General features: G+C 34.5%; 1 protein-coding gene across 1 annotated transcript in view; it reads right to left on the reverse strand.

Moving 5' to 3' along the window:
- The window catches only part of PIK3C2G (phosphatidylinositol-4-phosphate 3-kinase catalytic subunit type 2 gamma), a gene marked incomplete at its 3' end in the record, with an annotated part of 314,051 nt that overhangs the window by 143,767 nt on the left and 148,410 nt on the right, over nt 1–21,874 (reverse strand). Inside the window, 2 exon segments of the mRNA XM_008072653.1 lie at nt 15,726–15,820; nt 19,301–19,394. Coding sequence (XP_008070844.1) covers nt 15,726–15,820; nt 19,301–19,394 — 189 coding nt within the window.

Genomic DNA, 21,874 nt, shown 5'->3' on the forward strand with positions numbered 1-21,874 from the left:
AAATATGTCAAGAGTTTGCCATTTCTCACTCCCCCTACTACCCTGGTCTAAATCACTATCATCCTTTTCTGTATTATTGCAGTAGGCTTCTATCTGGTTTTCTTGTTCTTGCCATTTCTCTTCTTTAGATGATTTTCAGCACAATGGCCAGAGTGTGCTAAGATATAAGTCAAATCATGTATTTCATCTTCTTATAGTCCTCTAATCCTTTAGACTGAAGCCAATATTTTAATAATGCCTAGGAATTTTTATATAACCTGCCCCTACCCATCACTCTTCCCCCTTTGACCTCACCTGCTACTACTCTTCCTCTCACTGGAGTTAACTCAACCACACTGGCCTCATTGTTTTCCCTCTGATACCCCAAATGCACACTTCAGGGCCTTTGCTCATGCAATTTATTCCTCCTAGCATCCTCTTCCTTTAGATACCCAGGTGGTTCACTCTCTTACTTTACTGAAGACTTTTTCAAACGTTACCTTTTAAAATAAGACCTTGCCTTGCTACCCTAGTGCAAAATTGCAACCACTTTGTATTCCTTATATCTCCTATTTGTTTTATTTTTTCTCCAGTGCTTCTCAAGATCTTATAAGTATGTATCTTATTTCTCTTAAAAGCTACATAACAAAGAACTGGGATTTTTGTCTGTTTTATTCATTGTCATATCCCTGAAGATGACAACATGGCCTAACATATGGAAGGTGCTCAATAAATATTTGTCTAGTAGATAAGATCTTTCTATGGGATAAAGTTACAACTCTCATAACTCTGACAGATATAAGAAATCTCTGTATCGCATGGCTGTCCCTAGTTTAAGTCTCCATGTCACATGGCTGTCCAACTCTATGGCTCAATACTACATAAATTCTCACAACAAGATAAATATTATTGAACATTAATATTATTAGTCTAATTTTTAATGCCTGATAAAAATGGTTCTCATAAAAATTAAGTATACTGCTTAAAGTCAGAAACCTAGTTCATAGTAGAACCAGGTTTGCATCCAGGTAATAATTTAGGTAGATCCAACTATTAACTATTACCTTATGAGTTAAGAGAATGACTTTTTCTTATGCAAAACAAAACAAAACAAAAAACCCTCACAAAACAAAACCAAAATAACTGTTTGCTTTGGAAATAGTTGATATTAAAATAAAACTTATCCTATGGGTTATCTAATATACTGTAGTATTAATGAATTTAACCTTTATACTATAGACACTGTAACATCATTGTTTTGCTTTAAAACAATATGGATGGTGAAGTGATACAGGTAAATACGTGAATCGAAGACATAAAGTAATACAACATAGCATGAGCAGTAAGGAAATGATCATAAGACATTTAGTGGAGATGAAAAGGAGGTTGCTAATTCATGAAACATTTTGCAAGTGACTTTCCAGATCCAGAGGGTAATAAAAGAAATTAGCACAGATACATAGATGAGTGGCTAGGTAAGTGGTAGGAAATTAAGTTAAATCACGGGTAGTCTTATGAACCTGAAGAGGTCAGGAGTGGATTCGGTTGTCATTGAACTCTATTTTAATGTGACTAGTAAAGTCAAAATGCAAAACAGTTAATACATTAGATTTCTGAGCCTAAAACTTCAGATGATGAGGCGTTTCTAGTGATAAGATTTAATATGGATGCATGGAAAGGAGTTGCTGAAGCGGGAAGGAACTAAAGTTTATTGGTAAAAAAGGATGTCAAGGACTCTTGAGGCTAGGTTTTGATCTGAATCACCTATTTAGAAATAAAAGTATCCAGAATGGTGGCAAAATATGGGATGGTGAGAAACACAGGAATGGTATACCAGAAGTTTTCCCACTTACGTGGTTTTCCCACTTACACTTAGTTATTATGAAATGTGTATGAATTAGACCAGAGTTACAGATTTCTGCTCATTTATCTGATAATATGTTTCAGTAGGGAAGATCTAATCAAAATATTCCCAAACTATCTTCCAACAAATGAAATATCATCACTCAGTTAAAGAAAGAAAAGAGGAGAAAGCAGGAAAAGAACAGTTTGCTAAAACTAGGAACTGTATAAGGTATATTGTATAATTTTGTCATTTCTTCTTCAAAAATATCTCAATTCTTTCAACTTTTGATTTATTCACATCTTTAATTGAATAACTATAGGTGTCAGATGTTATGCTAGGTACTTTGGGAAGGTATTCTTTTGCAGATGAGAAATTGGAGGTTCAGAAAGTCTAAGTAAATTTCTCAAGAACAAAAATGTTTATTGTATTGTAGCTAGAATCATTAGTTATTTCAAGCTAAAACACCAAAAATGTTGGGTATAACGTTATCCAGATATTGAAGCACCAATTGGACCTAACTTTAATATAAATAGATAAATAACAAATCACTTAAGGGCAATCATTGTTGGGAATCCTGGGTAAAGAAAAGAGAAAAGAGAAACATTCACTCTCGACTTGTCATTAACCAATTGTCAAACTGAAAGAAGTGGCAGACTATGATCCTGAAAGGGAAACCTGTGTAAATGACATTATTATACCTTAAGAATAAAGTATTTTGCTGTAGTCACATGCTCAGTAATAAGATTTATTATAACATTTTGGTTCAAATGAATATATAATTTAAGGTTTAAAAGTATGACTAAATAATGGAACATCCAAGATAATCTCAAATCATAAATTCATCCTCATTTTGTGAGCTATTTCAGTGATTTACTACCTTTTCTCGGATTGTCTTTGCTACAATACTTACTAGTGTGGCTTAGCAACTATAGCGATTCCCTCTCTTGCTGTTGTAAGGGGTTCTTCAAGTTCTTTGCCTTCTAAGTTTCCAACTTTCTGAGTGAGTACAACTTTTATATTTGTTGTTCACAGTCTTAACCCTTTAAAAGAACCAAGAAATTGATAAACATTTTTCCTAATATGAGTAATGTGAGTGAGATGCATGTTGGCTGTTGAAATGTAAAAGCATGTACCAGTACACAATCTGTGAATATGGCTAGATTTCTCTGTTAAATTTCTCTACCACTAAATGATATATTCCCAACTTGTTCTGACACTTGGAATGTTTCAACATCCTTTTCTTAAAAGTCTGTAAACTAGTTTGTCTATTCAGGGATTTTTTTTCTACTACCAGTTTCACTCAGCTCAAATTCTATTATTAAACTTTAATTTTGAATTCACACTTAGGATAAGACAATGAAAGAGCAATAGCAGTAGGGTGGAGTCAAATTTCAGGAACCCAAGATCTGAATTCTTGGTAATTATAAATATGTGGTATAATTTTAATGTCCAGAACTTTCTAAATGATCCCCAAAATATATTCTTAAATATACTGAAGATATATGAAGTGCATGTATACATATACATATATAAACTAATTTTAATGGTAACTGTGTGAAGCATAATTATATTTCTTTTATAGATAATGAAATTGATCATCAGAAATGTTGAGTAATTTTTCCAGAAACGCACAGCTAGTAGAAGCCTGAGTTGAAATTTTTCCTCATGTATGTTTTTCTTCAAATTCTGTTCTCTTACTTTATATTATCCTGCCTTTTATTAGTACTTTTACAGTTTTCATAATATTTAGGTGGATAGACATATCATAATGTGTAGTGCACATTATGATCAAATCATTAGGATCAAATGTTGACTCTTCTACTTTAATAGCTTTGTGTACCTCGCCTCTCTAAGTATTTCATTTTCGTCTGAAAATGGAGATAACAGAGTGTTGTCAATTGGTGATATGCTATTTGAAATAACTAGCATAGCATCTAGTATTAACTATACTATGTGCACCATAAGGCAATGTTGTCATGACAGAGTCATGCAAGAAAGAGTGTTGAAAGCAGAAAAGTTAAATGATTAAAATTCGTAGAACATTATACAAGTCAGAGACATAACAGAATAGATAAACCTTAGTACTGTAGACTTTATAGAAAGAATAGTAAATATTCCTGAAGACTATCCAAGTCATCATTTGATCACCAACACACTTCCTGAAATTCCTTATTCTGGAAAGAAGTTCTCTAGACACTTGACACAACTACACTCAATTATAAATAATTGTGAATGAAAATACTAAATTTGGGTTTATAATCTAAAAAAGACTTGAAATCACTAAAGGAAATGTTTAAAATTAACGTACTGAGCCAATAGGGTTGAAAAATAGACACTAGTATCTGTGCTAGCTGCCTGAAATAGCTAGAAGGCTTTTAAAAAGTCATAGGATTTTATTATAATTTGTTTATATTTTCTATCCCATCCATAAAAGAGCTATGAATTAAGTGCATGATAAGCACTCAACAAAAACTTGAAGAACAGATAGATGAATGAAAGAATAGATGATAGCATAATACTCTCTTTCTTTAGTATACTTCCTAGGCACTTTCCTGCCTTTTTCACTGAAGTCTTCTAGCCTTCACGCGCAGCTGTCCCTACAACATCTAGTTATATGAAACTCTAGATTGCCTTGTAAAACTTTCAGCATCATCGATCAATTTATGTCAACAGTTTATTGAGCAGGAGTTTCTTTAAAAATGATGATAAATTTTACTGGAAAGAAAACAGAAGTTATACCATTTTGATAAATTAATGAGATTTACACTTTTGGAAACATATGTGCACAGTGTCCAATTTAAAAAGAAAAGTGACATGTATTAGAGTTCCTCCCTTTAACAATTTCAGAAGACTAAACTCAGACAGGAAAAACCAATTATTTGACATTCTGTCAAAAGTAGTTAGTGTATCAGGCAGATTGTTAACTCTGGAGACAAGTCACTATTTGTGTACTATTTTTCTTTGGTCAGAAATAAATCATATATACCAAAACAAATACAAGAATTCTAAGTTATTAAATGTGACAAATATTTGATTGGAATATTCAAGACTGGGTTTTATTGCAATAGAGGTAATATATGCGAAGTTCTTTAGACAAGGAACAAGAATGTAACTGTCTTAACTACATTAATTGTACCCAAATGAAATAAATAATTAAACTACAAGAATATCAAGAAAAATATCCATTCAACATTTTCAAGGAGTGATCTTTTGATGAGAAAAGATAAAAACATAAAATAGAGCCTAAAAATAGAGGGCTTACTCATTAACTGATACAAAATACAAATAACTCTGGATCTTCATAGCCTGGAAAAACAAAACAAAACTGGAGAGTAGAGAATCCAGAAAAATCAGAAACTGTTCAGTAATTGCTCAGTACTTGAGAGTCTTAATACAAGAAATAGTAGTTTAAAATATGGTAAGTGGTTGCTTGGTAAGGCCTTCTCATAAAATACTTTTTTGCCAAATCGCTAGATGTAGTCTTTCATTTTTGGTGTTTAAAGAAACAGCATGATTAAGTCAACAAAAAGTACTTTGTTGACACTTTGGACCTGATTAGTGCAACATTTGATACCTCTTTAAAACCTTTTATTCTGGAGCCTCATATTATTCTGTAAGTCATTTACCTGAACTTCCCTTGATTCCAGAGAGCTAGGGAGTCTATTTAAAGAGCAAATGTGATTTAAAAAGTAGCAAGAGTCAACACTATACATCTAGTGTAATATGACCTGTTCTGATTACTTGCTGTTTTAAGTGCAGTAGTCAAGACAAATAAACTTGTAGGCAGTAAAAATGTGATTATTTAAATTTATTCAACAGGTCTTGATTGAGCACTTGTCATATAAGCCATGTGCAATGCTCTATATTAAGGATGGATGGTTAAGTCCCACCCTCACAGTGTGGAAGAGAAGCATAAGGTTTATCTATAACAAATCTACTCTCCTGTTCACATCTGCAGAAAGAATTTGCCTTTTTCAGATATCAAAACCTTTAGAAGATGACCAGTTTAGGGCTAAATTCTAAAGATTATAAATCAATCAAGAAAGCTGAATCATCTGCCATCTTATTGGATGATTGGTTCAGGATGACATGGGACTAAATTCTGGCAAATATTATGAGAAGTCAACTCAGCTATAGGGTTTTGAGGATTTTTTTTTCTTGCTGAGGGAGGGAAGTTCCCCTTTCTTCTGCTGCATGGCATTATGTATGAATGTAATACTAATTGTGGCAGTCTTCTTGCAACAATGATGTGAAGTGGACCAGAAATAAGTAACACACTGAGGATGGTACAGCGGAAAGATGGAAAGAAACTGGGTTATGACATATAAGTGAGCCACTGTAATATTAAACTCTGGAAAAACTCCACTAAACAATTTCCTGTTATATGAGATCATTAATTTTTCACATCATTTAAAAACAATCGAATCAAGGTTTTTGGTTCCTTGCAGGCTGAAATAGTCTCCATGCAAGGAAATGGTGAAGGAAACCAGTATATGCAACATGTTAAGAACTACAGTAAACCGGGCTTGGTGGCTCAGCCTGTAATCCCGCGCCTTTGGGAGGCTGAGGTGAGTGGATTGCCTGAACCCGCGGGTTCGAGACCCGCCTGGGCAGCGAGACCTCATCTCTACAATAAATCAAAAAATCAGCCGGGCGTGGTAGCGCATGCCTGTAATTCCGGCTACTCGGAAGGCTGAGGAGGAAGGATCACCGGAGCCCAGTAGGTCGGGGCTGCGGTGGCCGGGAGTGGCCACTGCACTCCAGTCTGGGTGACAGAGTCAGACTCCAACTCAAAAAAAAAAAAAAAAAGAAGAGAACTACAGTGGAAATGTGTACAAAGACTGAAATCAGAGATATCTCAACGAGGATACAAGTTTGAACTGCATCCTAAAGAATTCCATATAGACAAGGAAACAACTGCATTTCAAGCAGTATGGAAGCAACATGCACAAAGTCATTAGGGCATGAAAGGCCTCTGAAAATTTGAGAAACTACTTGAGATTAGATAAAGACTATTTTTGAATGTAGAAAGTCTTACAAGATGAGGTGGGGGAAAGGCAGAGTGGAAATCATGAAGTTCCATGAATAAAAAAGCAAGAATTGATGTTAGAATCTAGAGACTTCTTTATAAATTAGGGATCAAGTTGTAACACAAAAATATCACTCTGAGAGCAATGTGAAGGATAGATGAACTGGGGATCACGGAAGAGAAGAAAAACAATTTGAAAGTTGTTACAGTTGTCCACATAGATGATACCAAGGGCTTCAGCTAAGATGCTAGCCAAAAAAATAGAAAAGAAAGGACAAATTCAAAGCACAGTTATGGAAACAATAATCAGGACTTAAGGAGTGATTGAATAAAGAATATTATTGGGTAAGAATAAAGTCTTCTAGATTTTCTTGTAGAGTATCTTAGTAGTGGCTGTAAACCAGGACATTGCATATTAAAAAAGAAGGTTGGGAATGGTGAAAGGAAAGTGTACATGGTAGGAATATTGAATTCCATTTTGAATCTCTTGAGCTGAGATGCCTGCCATACATCATTGCTACATAAATATCCTAATAATGAGCCTTCCAGAAAAATGGTTACAAAATGTACACATGGTTAAATCTCTTGGAATTATTTATAGAATTTTTGAAAAAAGTCAGAGATGGTTTTAGAGGATGTTTATCAAAATTGTGATTTTTTTTAAAAGTGATGATCTGTAATCCAGTAGTTAGGTTGTAGTCTGTTTTGCCTGTTGAGACTAATTTTCATTTTTGAAAAGAAAGCCAATTAATATATGTAGCAGAGGGTATTGACTTTTCTTTCACGTCCTTTTCCCACAATTTAATGGTCAGATTTCTTGAATCATCTCTACTGCCTTCCCTGTATGACAGAAACTGCTAAGAGTTTACCAAATCAAATTACATTTTTCTTCTGTAAAGGTATGTACAGCGAGACCACTTTTCTATACCCCCTGAAATGTAGGCAGGACTTTGTTACCGATTTATGGTCTAGGGAATACAATTAAAAAGGGGTACGTGCTGCTGGCACCTAAATCTACCAACAGGGTACTGTGATTTTCTTGCTTTCTTTCTTTATATGGGTCTAGGTTCAGGGAATCCAGATGAGAATTTCCAATGCAACAGTGTTGGAAGTTGGGGTCTAATTGGAGATGTTTAGGATTCATTTGCTTATGAATAAATTAATGCCATTATACAAAAGGGGCTTGTTAAAGAGGAGTTTGCTCTCTTTTATTCTCCTGACATGTGAGGGACAAAATTTCTTCCCTCCAGTTCTGTTTCTAGCTTTTGCCTTGATTTGTGGTGGAACTTTGAATAAGATTCTAGTTTCATACATAACTAAGGCGCCCTCTTGGAAGCAGAGATTGGGCCCTTAGGAGATACAAAATTTGCCAGCATCTTGATCTTGGACTTCTCAGTCTCCAGAACTAAGATAAATAAATTTATATTTGTGAATTACCCACTCCCTGGTATTCTGTTATTGTAGCACAAGTGGACTAAGACAGGAGATAACTGAACCATAAAATGGAAGGATCCCAGGACTTACCTAGTACCATCAATGTGCTGATGATTTTCAGTTTTCTGTCATTCACCTAGATCTTGTCCCAATCCTTCAGCCTTCTGTATCACTGCTTACTGGGTATTTTTACTCAGAAGGGAACTGCAAAGACCGATTTTGCTTACATTGTGTTATTGCCAAGTTGTGACTCGGCCTATAAGAATTTATTTTCTAACTCATTTAACTTGATGAAATGGGCTGGCCTAATTGCATTAGCATAATTGCTAGTTGCTTAATTAAACAGTGTTTTTGAGAAAGCTAGAAAAGTCTTAGTTTTATAAAATATGTACTGAAAAATAAGTACAAAGTAAATCTACCAAGTATTTGGTGACTGTTCTCTTATCACTCATGGTTTAATAGTAAAACTAAGACAGCAGATTTGGCACTTCAAATATGAATCAGGCACCACAAAACAGATTCTGGAAACAATCTAATGTTTAAGGATACAATTTTATTGCAGCCTATTGTATATACCTATTAATTAACATTTACAATTGATAGTACTTGGGAGTCACAACAAAAACTAGTGGCAAAAATTTTGAGCTATTAGATAGAAAGATCTCAATTTGAGATATTGTGTTCTTTTCTGTTTGTTTTTAAGTTAAGAAAAGAAGGTATCCTTTCAGTATTTGAATGACTTCTTAATTATTGATTAAAATGTCTTATACATTTTGCAAGTCATACTTTTTGGGACATAAATGCTAAATTAGAAAAGAGACCTGAATTGGGCATGGGATATCTTGAAAAAATTTTAAATCTCATTAAAAAAATTTTGTTAGATGATTATTACTGGATAAAATACTGAACTTGTTGCAATCCCTTTCTGGGATTGCAGAAGATCCCTAAGGTCCCATTCGACTTCAAAATTCTGTAACTCTATGACTATCTATTAGTGTATTCATGTTGGGTACCAAATTCAAATATTAGAAAACAAGGATAATTTTTAGACAGAATGTCTTTTTGTTGACCATACTTTTTGTTAGCTGAGCAAAGCTAGTTGATTGAGAAACAATGAATAATTAAGGTATAATACTGCTTTTCAAGACCTTAACCCAAATCCCTAGAGTAAACTAAGACAGAGGGGACAGTATTATTTTAAGGAAAACAGATTACTATCTAAGGAAGCAGTGATATAACTGCATGTTGCCATTGTAATGAAGAATTGCTAGAGAGTAAATCAGGAAACAGTTCCCAAAAGCCAGACTGAGTTCAAGCTTCTACATTTGAGGTCAGTATGTGCATACAAGCTGTTCATCTTCGCACCTCTTTATTATTTTTTTTTAAGATACAAAATAATTGGAAAAAAAATAATTAAGCAAGGGTACATTGAAGGTGGAGTTCTGTTTCTAGTTTTTGCATTGATTTGTGGTGGAACTTTGTAAAAGAGTCTAGTTTCATACATAACTAATAGCAGTAAAAAGACTTTTTTTTTCTTTTGCTAAAATTTATTTTATTATTTTTGCTGCTATTATTATTATTTAAACATATTTTTATTATAAAATTTGGGGGTACAGTTAAGGGTTAGGTATACAAATATGCATCGTTCAGGCACCTTATTAATAAGGCGTCAGTAACAAGACTTAAATGCCACGAGAATATCACAGATTAGATGGTGCTTTAAGCAATGTTTTTACTAAAGGAACTACATAAAACTTCTATCACATAAATTAGAAATAAAACAGACAAAGGCAACTGTTCTTGTATCATGCCTTAACTAGAAAACTGTGCTAGTGGATTTTATAGATTATTATTTAAAAAGGAAACTTTCTAAAAGAAATCATCTTTTTTTCTTCAGATAGGTTGAGACAGAGAATGGTTATTTAAGTGAGTTGCTCGATGTAGAGATTCCATCTGGTGTATACTTTCCTGAGTACAACAGGGTGGGAGACAATTATAGCAGATCAATATTAAAAGACAGTGAGACATGTCTTTACCTTACAAAAAATGAAGCAATAATTCATTATTTATTACATTGTAAAGGTAAAAAAGTGAATTAGTATCAAAATAATAATCCTCGAAGGTAAAGGGACAGAGGCTTTAAAGCCTCCTATTGATTCTGTATCATGTGTGCTCTATTGCGCTGAGAGAACTCCCTGAAGCGCAGCTCTTTACTCTTGCTTCGGGGAGTGTTCCTGACATCAAAGCAGAAAGAGAGAGCATTTACCTCCTTTGTGTATTCATTTGTAAGCCTTTATCTGTATTTAAAACTGACAGAATGGGAGCACACAGGGTTGGATTTTATTTTTTTATTGTTATTAATTTGATGTCTGGCCTTGCCTCTCTGCTGTTATTTGGAACGGGTCATAGGCAAAACTGTAAAGTGGACAGAATTTGTGGAGCTCCCTCCTTTTACTCTACCCTACCATGTAGCCAGTGGACTCTTTTTTGCTGCCCAAATGCTGTTGTTAGCCCTTGAGCTTCTGTAAGGCAAAGACCATTTATTGTTTTATTCTTAATAGTTCAGCAGTGTCTAGAATCTCAATGTGTGTCACATAAATGAACAAATGATAAACCAATTCATCATAAGCATTGTGTTCTGAATCCATGCTTATTCATATTAGAAGAGAATTGCCAGAGGAGAACAAAACTTAACCTCAAGGAGTGACTTGCTAATGACAGAATTTCAGACATCAGCAGAGACATTTTGGACAGGGGGTAAGAGAGCCACATGTGACTGCAAAGCACAGGAAACAAAATTACCACATTGTTTTGCTTTATTTAGTCTCTGATTTGAGAACAAGCCTCAAAATTTTGAGTAAAAAGACTTTAGGGCATTAAAAACTTATTGGGCAGATTTTGCATCACCTCAATTTTGTAGGTAGCATATTAAAACTCACAACAGGACAACGTTTTTTAACATCTGCACTACAGCAGATGTGGCTGGGAGTAACAACTGGGTAGAGATGATCTGGTTAGTGCACCAGCAGTGCCTTTGACGGTGTCTCAGGCAAACTTGTTCTTAGGCACTAATTCCTGACTTAGTCCCTGGCTTCTGCTCACATTCTTTCTCCTCCAGTTTCGACTTCACTGGTGATATCCATTGCAAGTTCCTGATTGGTTCAGTCTCCCGGAATTGCTTCAGCCAGGCTAGTTTTTGTTCAATCTCTGAAGCAGCTCTCTTCTGCCCTCTTCTGACACAAGACTGCATGTGCACAGCTGGGCCCAGGCAACTGACTCCAATCATTAATTCAGTAGCGTTTATTGAATATTTATAAAGTGCCAAGAACTGTCCTAGGTGCTTGTAACATACCAGTGAATAAAAAAGAAAGAAAATTCCTGCACTGACAGAGTTTGAAAATAGGAGCTTCACTTCAGGCTGCCACTACACTTTGAAGGGAACACATACTTGAAGGGGACACAAGAAATTTTTGCTGTATGTGCTTTAAATAACACTTTATAAAGGAGCCACATTATAAAATGGCTCCCTACCATACATATTATGATTCAAATTGGTTTTCTCTTGGAGTTCATTCAATTAGACTTAGTAGAAAGACCACAAATTACTGTTCTACCTATGATATGCTTCATAGTATAGTCATGGTCCAATTTCTAAACACACATATTTAAATTTTTTATCTTCAATAAGAAATGCTTAGCTTGGGTCAGACTCCCTAGAGTAGGGTATAACACAGGAATTTCAGTGCTTGTGGTTTACTGAAGAAGTGGTTGTCAAAAAAAAAAAAATCCTGTAAGGGAATAGGAGAATTATAGGAATGGAGAGGGAATTAACAAGGATAAGGCTTTAGGTTAAGTCTAACCTTGATTCAGGTAATGGCATGTAAGTTGTAGCTGAGATATTTCCCATCTAACAGGCTAGGAGGGCATGTGAGCAGCAGATAATTCTCCAGAGAGGGGCAGTCGTCAGTCAGCAGGCACTACAGCAGATGTGGCTGGGCGTGTAACAACTGGGTAGAGATGATCTGGCTCGTGCACCAGCAGTGCCTTTGACAGTGTCTCAGGCAAACTAGTAATTTTAGATTCCATAGTACCATGGAATTTCCAATACTACATGTGAAAACTGTGATGAGTTTATAGACATTTCTATGGATATATCATTTTAAAAACATTGTTTCAGATATTTAGTGGGATTAGTATGCTGAAGAGTGAACTAGGATGGGAGTGGACAGAGCAATAGGAGCGTTAAGGGAGTGTGACATGACATCCAGCAGAGTCATGTACAGTAACTTCATGGGATATGACATGGGGGCAATAGTGAATCTTGGGTGGTGGCTGGGAAGAGTCAGGGAAAACTTTGAGGATGATGTGGTATCCCAGCTGATCCAGTTGGAGACATTCATAAAGTCCTGTATGTTAATTTCCTGTGACTGCCATAACAAACTACCACAAACTGGTAGCTCAAACAACAGAAATGTATTCTCATGGTTCTGAGGCCAGAAGTCCCAAATCAAGGTGCTGGCAAGGCTGTGCTCCCTCCCAAATCCCTGGAGGAGAAAACTTCCACACCTCTTTCAGCATTAGGCAGTTCCAGGCATCCCTTGGTTTAGGGCTACATCACTGCAATCAATGCCTCTGTCTTCAGGACCTTCTCCGGTGTGAGTGTGAGTGTGTGTGTGTGTGTGTGTGTGTGTGTGTGTGTGTGTGTGTGTGATTCTTTTCTGCTTCTCATGTCACTTGCGAGTGGATTTAGGGCCCACCCTAATAATCCAGGATAATCTCAAATCTTATCTTCAAAGACCCTTTTTCTAAATAAGGTCACATTCACAGATTTCTGAGGTTAGGATGTGGACATATCTCTTTTGGGACCACCACTCAACCCAATACCTCACTAGCAGTTAAACTGTCTCCTATTCAAAATGGAAAGGGGTACTGAGTTTAAGCTTTTGGAATTGTTATATCATGGGGAGAAAGGCCTTCTAGGCATGAGCCCAAAACGTTAGTTTCCCTTTATAGCTCCTTAGGGTGCAAACTGGGAGGAACCTTCCAAATTCAAAGATTCTTGTTAACTCTCTTTCCTTGAAAAGTAGAGCTACTCATTCTACATTCACCCTTCCAACGGAAGAGACTTGAGGTAACACCCAATTTTCCCTCTCAGAAAGGCTACACACAGTGATGCCAAGTAGTCAAGATGGTTTTCATTCCAATCCTACTTATTCACAGTTCAGTATCTAGTGAGGCATCCTTCTGAGCAGTGACAGTGGCAGGTGGAAGTAATGGAGTAGGGTAAGCTGTGGAGGATGGATAGAATTATAGGGGTTGTTGAATAATTGGTCATGTTAGTGAGAAAAGGGAAGAGCCAGGCAAGCTTTCAAGACCTGGGAGAGCAGGGCAGGATACTGAGTTCAGTGTTGAATATTCTGAATCTAAGGAAGTAGTAATTCATCTATGTGGGGGAAAAAAACTCATTAAACTGATGACTGATGGATTTTTAGCTTGTGGTTGTTATAGGGCATTGCTTTTTTTTTTTTTTTTAAGGAAAGATAGTTTGAGTATTTTCCAGTAGGTCATAAGGTGTGAGCTATATCTTTATAATCAAAAAATTTTGCACAGAAACACTCCCTAAACATGATGCTAGCCATCAATTGTTTTTAGCTCCAAAGTACATTTTAAATATAAAGAATATTATCTCATATTTAGTGCATGTTGCCTGATTCTCAATTTTTACTTGTTTTAAGTGACCATCTCCTTCCTGGGTTTCATTTCTTTTTTCATATTTAAGCCCTCAAAAGCAAGTAGTCCATTTATAATTTATCATATTCTTCTCCATTCCTTCTATCTTACTATCTTCTTGAATTGGTGAGACAAGTGGGCTCTATTTTTTTCCATAAGGGTGAGTATTATATACAGAAAGACTTTCCTCTCAACCCCTATGGAAACAGTGACATAATTGTATTCATGTGAACTTGCAAGTATAACATTGTCTTACAACTTTGAGTATACTCATTGATACCTTACAAATGACTCTGCTTTTCACACCACTTTAGCAGATGAAGAACTTTCTAAGGTGGTGCAAATATTATAACAATTGTTAATTAATTAAAATGTCTTTAATATTTCACTTAATTTTAATGTATTTTAAAATTATAATTTTAATACTTATATGCTATACTTGGCTTAACTATTTAAACCAATATTGTTATCTAATTTGCTATCTAAATGTGCTTTAATTTTAACAATGCATGTAAAAAATGAAGTTTTATGAGAAGTAAAAATTGAGTTTAATGGAGTCTCGGGTTTAGTATAGCAGAAGAACACCACAAAGTGTATCCACTTGACTTCTGTTAGCATCATAGTAGCTTTCTGAAAAACTGAAGAGAATAAGGCTTCATTCAGAGCTTTAATAAGAGTCTTCAGTGAAGGGCCCAGTGCTAGTCAATATATCTGATGCCTTATTACAATACATACTAGAGAAAACGTTCTGCTTTTTAAATTAGGCACTTAAAATAAAAAGAGCAGCAAATCAAACATTGGTACCTGACCAAGTTCCTCGTGTTTCTTCTTTACTTTGACTGCTTGAGTCATTTTCATGGAAAGAGTGATATCAATACGAATAACATTTCTTAAAGCTGAAAAATATAGTACTCCAAAATGATATTGCCTTGTTCTTTTTCTTTTAAATAACATACCTAACTAGTAATCAAAGCAACTAAATGATGCCTGTCATACATTCATGAGGACAAAAGACAAATCTATTTTTATCCTTAGGTCATCAATATTTGTAATTGTATGAAAATGAAGTGAAATCTACAAAATGAGGAGTAAAATGAATAGTAGGAGGAGTAGTATGCACAAAACATGTGCATTAGCACAAAACATGTGCATTAGGATCAAAAGCAGGTGATGATGGGAGAAATTCTGATACCTCTTAAATAAATCTTATTTCTTCACTAATAATATTCCAAACTTATGCCTTGGGAAAAGTGTAGTAATCTAGAAATTTGCAGCAAAGGAGTATATATTGGCTTTCAGATTCTATTATTCATAACTAATATTACACAGAAAGTATTTTTTGGAAACAAGAACTTTCCAATAAGCACATATACTTTCAAAACATAGTTTTAAAACTAGATTTTAATATTGAAATCTTCAAGGAGTAGATAAATTGTACTGGTGCTTTAAAGATAATAGAAATATATAATCAAGATTTAATATTCTGGTTAGATTTAACTTGCTGTTTAACAATAGCAACTGTCAAAAGGAAGATTTTGTAAATAATGACAAATTATGCTCATAAATAAAAATAACTTTGATGATTCAAAATTGGCTGAATTTTAACTTACTCTTTGTAATAGCTACAAGATAAATCTATTTCTAAAGCTGTCCCACAAAGAAGCTGACAATTCAAAAGGCATTCCAACCTGTCTTAGTTTGTCTTACCAGTAAAGACGATGGGCAACCTGGATGCTTTGCAATGAACGGTGTAGTAGAAGTTGCACTAAAGGACTTTCAAGGTTCCATTCAAACTTGACAGCCTGAAGTAAGAGACAAAATTACTTTACTTTTTTCTCTCCATAACAGAAGTATAATAGAATACAGAGGAATTTAAAAAACTTGAGAAAAGACCAGGAAAAACAGCATACACATTTCAACAAGACACTAATAACATTATATTCAATAGCTTTATTAGTTGGTACATAACTTATATCATAGCACAAATACATTACATATTTTGAGAGTGTATATTCTGGCTTTCTTTCCTTGTTTATGTTTTAGGATCACAGGACAATAAATGAGAGCAGGTGGTTGGTAGAGTTCAACTAGGCGCCAGGAAAGAATCCTAGCACAAAAAGTAAAATCATGAACAGTGTCACCAGATTTTAAACAATGGTATTGTCAAGCACTAGATATTTTTTTTTCCATTTGGAGATAAAATTAATGCACATTCAAAGGCTTCACAGAAACCACCAACTGGTATTTCAGCACTAACCTACAGATCTTGAGGTTTTGCTTAATTTTTCGAAGCTGACTGTTATCATTATAACTAATTCCCAAATCCTTTCCCTCATCTCCACTGTGAACAACTCTGTGAACAACTTTCTTATGTTTTCGAGGACATCCAGCCTGGCAGAAAGCACAGATAGCAATGGCAGCCCCTGATATCCTTAAGAGTCTAACTCAGACCTCCACTTGTCTTCTACAGGAACTTTACTCATAGCAGTCTGCCATTATCATCAGGAATCTGAATATGTGACAATGAAAACAGGTTCTCTTTGTAAAAATGTTCATCCCTGCTTCAGAGGTGAAATTTCTATCTTTAGTTATTTAATAAACCATTTAAATCTCTCAATCTCTCTCTCTCTCCTCTCTCCTCCCCCACTAACACCTCACTCATACACATGCCCCCACACCCACTCAAAGTTTAAGAATTTAAGTTAAGCTTTGTACCAAAGCACAGACAGCAGAAAGAAAGGTGGGTACAATATCCAGTCATACATGCATGAAGAAACAACTCAATGTGCTAACCATTCTCAAGGATGGGAAAATTTACAAATTCCTAAGGTGTGAGAGTGTTGAAGATTTCAGCAAATCTGCCTAAACTCCTGACACTGTCTGAATGTGGAAAAACCATAATGTGTGTTGTCTGAAATTGCAGCCACAGTCTTTTTTCATTTACAGCCATGGTCTTCTTTCATTTACTTACTAACGCTGAACTGACTAGTTCATGGATTTTACTTATGTTTTAAGAATGAGCATATCACATGGGCATATTAGAAGGAGCTATATTTCAGAATTTACTTCCATGCTTGTGTTTTGAGATGTCTGCTCCATTGTTTCTTCTTGAACCCACTATTTGCTGTTCTTGAATTGCCGCTCTTGCTTCCAAGTTTCTGCTCTACTCTGTCTACCTGCACAATTTCCCCCAACTCCTGCCTCATCACCTAGAACGTAGGCAATTTTTCTGGTGCATACCGCATTATTATGAAATGGTTTGCAGTCATGTCTTAGTCTATTTCTTATTTGGTTCTTTAAAATAATTAATTAATTAATTTTTCTTTATTTTAAAGCTGTGGGGTACAATTCGGGGTTAGGTATACAGATGTTCATTATTCAGGTACCCTTGTTGATGAGGTGTGCTCCTCCCTCCCCTGGCAGTTTCCCTCAACTGCCAATCCCACCCCCCTCCCCTAGCAGTTTCTCACTATTGCCAGTTCCTTTCTTATTGTATTATGATAATTGTTCAAGGTCCGCTTATGAGTGAGAACATATGGTACTCTGTTCTTTGTTTCTGTGATAGATCACTGAATATGATAGACTCGAAATGCATCCAAGTTTCTGTGAAGTCCATATGTTTGTCCTTTTTTGTGGTGCAAAATATTCCATTGTGTATATGTACTACATTTTTTTATCCAGTCTTGCTTCGATGGGCAGCATGGTTGGTTTATTTGACTCTTAACTGTGACTCATATTTCCTGCTTTTGTTATGATCTTAGAGTCTTTTATTAATGCTTTAATATAGCTTTATAATTCTGTCACAATAATAGATAATGAAATAACATGACTCCAGAAAATAATCAGCAGGGTTAGAATTTTTTTAAGTGTTAGAAAGTTTTAAAGTCAAGGTGGAGCATGGAAGTCTAAGGGCAAACTCTAAAATGAGTGTTTTGAAATTCATCTAGCTTTTATTTATTTTCTAGTCACACGATACTTTTATTCCCATCTCATAACATTTTATAATCTTTATTTTTAATAAGCACACAGTTGGAGTTTTACTTAATTTTATCTTCTGTGTATTTCCTCTGGTAGATTTGTATGTGCTTCATCTTATGAATTTGGACTTTCAGGACTAGGAGTATCAGTGATATGCTTGGTGTCAAGTGTATTGACTCAGATTGACACTTTCAAATGAGTGTAATTTCTATAATCTTTTGTAAAGACTTACTTTTTTGAGTTGGAGTAGAGATAGCATCTTGTCCATACCTATACCTATGAGTCATGAGATGAATATTGATCTTACAAGTTACATTAATCATATTTTCACTACACTATCCTGAAAATTCTAGGGAAGTCACTACTATAAGGACTGGTAGAAGGATGAAATTGTATTCCATATTACAGTTATTTCTATATCAGTTCACTCTCTTTAGGAGGAGTTCAGAGAAGTGTATCTTCTGTGTGTAAAGTCAAACTATGGAAGTTTATTAATAGAGAATCCTCTATTAATATCCTGTCACTGTTCAAAACCTGAGGCACCTGGCATTTAAAATAGCTTGTAACTACAACCTGACCTTTCAGATAAAAGAAGTTGAATTAAAAACAAAACAAAACCCATCATTTTAGACGCATTCAGCACTCAGTATACAGTCCTCTTGAAAAAAAATACCTTCTGTACTTTGGATATTTAGACATTTACCTGGTCATTTGTAAAATGTGCAAATAATTATTTATCTTTCATCATATTCAGGCTAAGTCAGTCTTTGTACATATTTTTAGATAACTTTATATTACTTTCTAAAATTATTCCAACATTATGATACTTGATATTAAAATGTACTATTGGTTGGCAAAAGTTGGTATTAGAAATTACTTTGATAAGATTTGTAATCTATACTATAAACCTCTAAGGGAAAGACAAGAAACTTGAAACTCATAAACTATGAGAAGCTGCCTAGCAAATTAATATTTTTATATATCATTTATTTGCTTAATTTTTATTCATATGTATATGAAAAGATGTCATTACATACATTTCTATTTTTCCATGTTCTGATTAATAAGTGAAATAATTTTTAAAAAATTTTCCTTTTTGACAGCTATGTACCTTTTTGTAACTGTACCAACTTTGGCTACCAAATGTTTGCATTATCCATGTTGACATATGAGCTACGATTTAGCTCCTTGACTGGCCAAATTACAATATCACTTTTATGTGGTTTATTGTTGATTCATTGAGAACGTTTTAAAAGATCATCAGCTAAAATCCTGGATTTCCTTGGCAACTTTGCTGTTCTTACCTGAACTAGTTGTGGGAGATATTCCAGTAGTTCATCATTCAATAGTTTGTCTAATTGTTGAACTGCCACTTGACGAATTTCTTGATCTGGAAAACTAATACATAATAAATATAGCCATGAAGTTGTTAATAGTTAAGGGATAATGCATGAGACCTATCAGGGAGAACAATGAATTCTGTCCCCAGTGCATAAGGTGAAATAATTATTCCACAATCAATTAGGATAATTATTAGAACCGAATAATTGTTATTTTTCCATGTTCTATGCTCTGGTATAGACTATAGTAGAAAACCCTTTTGACTAGACTTTGCAAATGTGGTTTGAAGTCAGATTCCTGCCAGCTTTTTCATCTATAAAATGTGAGTTAGGATTAACCTAGGATGTTTCCTAAAATACCATAAAACTTTTTGCTTTTTATTTAGTCATGCATTTGTTAAATAAATTAACAACAACTGGGAATTTAATAGTTTGTATAATTAAAAATGAACTCTACTATTTTAAAATCAGTTCAGTCAGATCTTAACAACAACAAAAAATTTAAAGTCCTTTACAAGAAATAAAAAAAAACTCAATAAGACAATATTACTAGACTGCAAAATTCTTGAAGGTAACCATGGTTTATGCATTTTTTTTGACAGTATATGCCTGCTATAATGTTTAGGACCCACTAGGCACTGAATAAATATTTGTTCTCAAAATAAATTTGTGAAAGTATTTAGCATTTGAAACCCTCTTCCAAAGACAATTTATTTCTCAAATGGACTCCTCAGATTGTCATCATCTTACTCCATCAGAAAAATTAGATTAAATTATTACAAAGTTCCTGGGAAGTGCCTGGGTATAAAGTTGGCACCATACTGCTTTGACATGATTAACTATAACTAAGGTTTTTGGTGAGAACAATTCATTTTAAATGAATAAGTTTTTATTTTAAAAACAGGTATAATTTAAAACTTTAAGGAATTGCTTATAGTAACTCATTTACAAAGAAATAACCACATAAACAAGGCCCCAAGTTCCTTTTGTAGGAAACTAAATGAGTGCTTTTCAACCAGTCAGGAGAAAGCTCTAAACATTGGCTTCCAGTAGTGTGGAGTTCAGAAAACATTAATGTCCAGTCTTCCTCAGCATATCAGGTTACTGGAGGGTGAAATGAATACTATGCCACTACAGAGGCAAGTAAAAAATGATATTACTCACCTGTCCTTGATAGCAGCTTTGAGAGAAATGCTACACAGATACATATCTGTACTTCATTTAAACTGAGCATTTAAATTGCAACAGGAATTAAGGTTAATTTCTCAAAATTCTTATATCTGACTTGCAAGTATATTTCCAATATTTTTCTACCTTTGAACATTCTGGCAATAAGACCTAGTGAGAACTGTAGTCCAGACACATGTCATAAAGTATTGCTAAGGTCAGAAGATCTCAGTATAACATCATGAACAGAAGGAGAGTAGAAAGAGTACAATAAAAATGCAAAGCTAGAAGCAGGTCTGCTTGTTTTAGCACATTAAGACTTTAGATTCTCCTAACTAAATGTGATTGACTCTAATTTATTGCTCTCAGTTGCAAAACCATTTGTCTGAAGCTTGTAGTCGTTAAGGTCAGTTTAAAGAGAGTCTGAAATCTTACAGAGATGGGTTACTTGGTAAATTTTGTTGCTTAAGTGTTGACTTATTAAGTCAGATACTAGGCACTCATGCTTTCTTGTGTGTCTATTTTACCTCATTGACATGAATGAAAAGAAAGAAAAATAAAACACAAACATCACTATAAAACAAAGCTCTTTGATTAATATGATACTTCCAATTATGTATTTATTTCCGCTATAATGGAAACTTCATGAAAGCAGACTATTTTTGACTTTTTTGTTCATGGATGTGTCTCCAATGCCTTCAGATTTGTAGGGACTTTACATATTTGTTTGAAGACTGTCTAAACTGAACTCGTTATTTTTACACCAAAACCATCTTTACTACCAGATTTCCATCTTATAGTCTGTTACCATCTTTCTGAAATCATGTAGATCTAAAATTTTGAAGGTGATTTTTTTTTTGTCCCTCTTCATTACTTTTTCACCTTTCCCATCTGGCAAAATTCTATTCAAATCTGAAGTCCAAGCTTAAACATTAATGTATCTGTGAAGGTAAAATCCAGCCACCTTTTAGTTCCCTGTAGAGTTAATAACCTCTTCCGTATAGAGTTCTATATTATGTATATGATTGAGGGCATGCTCATTCATTTATGAATTCCTAATTCAAGCACAGTTGAATAAAAGTTTGTGAAGGTCTTAGTAGTCTCTTATGTTTGTGTCTAATCGGTTACCAAGTTCTGTTGACTTCACTATCCTAATGGCTTTAGCAATTATGCTTGCTTTTAATTTCTTCTGATACTATTTAGTCTAGGCCATGATTGTCTCACGCTAGTACCAATATTTTTAATAGTAATGCCTTATAAAATGTCCTAACTTACTTGTAAGTTCATTTCTTCTAAAACATTAAATGGGTTTCTATTTCCAATAGACCTCTTAAGTTCACACTGCTAATCTAGATACTCAAGGCTAGCTAC

This window comes from Carlito syrichta, unplaced genomic scaffold, assembly GCF_000164805.1.
Source record: "Carlito syrichta isolate Samal-C Ts95f unplaced genomic scaffold, Tarsius_syrichta-2.0.1 Scaffold315374, whole genome shotgun sequence".
NCBI lineage: Eukaryota > Metazoa > Chordata > Mammalia > Primates > Tarsiidae > Carlito > Carlito syrichta.